The 2,049-nt window shown below is 36.8% G+C and overlaps 1 protein-coding gene across 1 annotated transcript in view; it reads left to right on the top strand.

Annotated features, from left to right (window-relative positions):
• Window positions 1–149, top strand: part of LOC121882737 (cytochrome c oxidase subunit 8A, mitochondrial-like) — a 1,022-nt gene extending 873 nt beyond the window's left edge. The window contains exon 2 of the mRNA XM_042391179.1: window positions 1–149. This exon is cut by the window's left edge and continues 73 nt beyond it. Within this exon, the coding sequence (XP_042247113.1) occupies window positions 1–41 (41 nt within the window). The 3' untranslated portion in view covers window positions 42–149.
• Window positions 150–2,049: the final 1,900 nt, after the last annotated feature.

Below are 2,049 nucleotides of genomic sequence, written 5' to 3'. Positions count from 1 at the left end.
CGGAGTATCGCCAGAGATCCCGCCAGGCGCCGAAGGCCTGAACACCGCTCCTCCTCTTCATCATCTTCCTCTTCCTCACAAACAGCTGGAGGAAGTTCTGTAATTGATAAATGTATCAGAGGATTACTTCACATTTCATGGTTGATATTAAACTTTTATCAGCACGCAAAGTCTCCTGCAGTCATTACCAGTTTAAAGTGTTCCACTGTTCTGGAGCTTTCAGTCCTGTTACTTGGCCTTCCTCGGCCAGATAAGTTTTATTTTGAAATTATGAAGAATAAATGTACCACATTATATTATATATAATATAATAATGTGATTAATCTGAGGTTTCAGTCGTTATGGTAACGATCAACATGAAACGTGTTTCCACGATCAATTATTGGCTTTCATGTTTAATTTGTAATCATTAAAGGAACAGTAAAGGTTCATGTAACAGATAATCATTTAATTATACTTCATTTAATGATTTTCTCCTGTTACGGGATCTGTAGAGCCAGTGTTTAGTTTGTCTGTTCTGGGCTACCGTAGAAACATGGCGGGCTCGGTGGAAGAGGAGCTGCTCCCTCTGTAGATATAACGGCTGATTCTAAGGTAACGAAAACACAACGATTCTCATTTTCAGGTGATTAAACTCTAATTAAAACATATGAATATTATATTCCATGTCTGCCAGATGTCAGTAAATTCTACAGACTGCTCCTTTAAAACAGCCTCTGAAGACTATAAAGACTGTTTAAGAGGTTGGAAGCTGCAGCAGGAAGTTTAGGTTTATGATATATATATATATATATATATATATATATATATTGATATATTATCAATAAATCCGTCTGCATCAGCTGCTCTCACACTGATTATCCATCTAAACGTGAAGGATCAGATTTCTCCACATTGAGGGAAACTTCAGTATTTGTCTGAATCCAAACTTGAGTGCAGTCGTTTATGTGGAGGAACGGATGAAAAAGATTCTTACATTAGAAGATTTATACTGCATAAATATACTTAAGATCACTTAAACATAGGATCTACCTAGAACTCATTCTGGAGTCTTCCTCATCTGCATCATGTTGCTTGTTTACAATCGGAAGCTCAGCAGATAATCTGTGATAATATACGTGAAGCTGCTGAATCCCTTCAAAGTGCTCGGAAAGAGATTTGAATGTTTATCATTTGTTGAACATGAATGAGATGAAATTTGCAGGAAGTCCTGAATAGTTTAATAATAGTAATAAATAAGATTTATGGGTAAGTTGAGTTGGTTCAAAGTATTCAGCAGATCCACTGCTGTCAGGAAGCTGTTCGCTGTTTCTGCTTCTCCGCAGTCACACAACAACGACACCAGATCATCTTTAAGGTCATAAAGGACGAGATTTTATATTCCCTTTTTTCTGAGTCAGAAGGTTTAAATCCAACCTGAATCTTTTTCTTTGCTTTTGTGTCATTGAAGACATAAAACAAAGAATCATCAGAGCAGACTGTGAACACCAGAAAAGACTCTTTAAATAAAGTTTTACAAACAGGAAGAGTTTGTGTGTTTGTGTTTGAGCAGGAATGTTGCTCTGCTTGTTTACTTTGTTCTCTCATTTAATCTCTTCCTGTTTGAAAGACTTTCCACAGAGACTAAAACCTCTGAGAGAAAATCTTCATCACCATCTTCATTTTCATCATCCTCAACTGAAGTCAGCTCATTTCAAGACAATCTGAACATGTGTATTGATAGTAAGAAAGTAATTTTTTGAAGTCAAAGGAAAACAATCATGAAACTGTCATCATGAGCTCTGCGAGTGTGTTTTTGCTTTTATAATATATAAATATATATAAATATAATATATAAATGTTCAGCAAACTTAATAATATTAAAAGTTGTGTTCTGTGTTGTGATGCTAGAAAAGATATTCTACTGTGACTCCCACAGTTTTATCTGGTGGGGTCAGGGTTAGTGTAGGGGAACTAAACCCCACCCCAACTGAACGGAAGAAGGGAGGTGCATGGTCCTTCCCCCAGAAGGCTCTTTGTTCCCGGTCCCAGAAAGACTGGCCTCGTCAT

The sequence above is a fragment of the Thunnus maccoyii genome, chromosome 17 (assembly GCF_910596095.1).
Source record: "Thunnus maccoyii chromosome 17, fThuMac1.1, whole genome shotgun sequence".
Classification (NCBI taxonomy): Eukaryota; Metazoa; Chordata; class Actinopteri; order Scombriformes; family Scombridae; genus Thunnus; species Thunnus maccoyii.
This window is presented reverse-complemented; position numbering and strand designations above follow the sequence as displayed.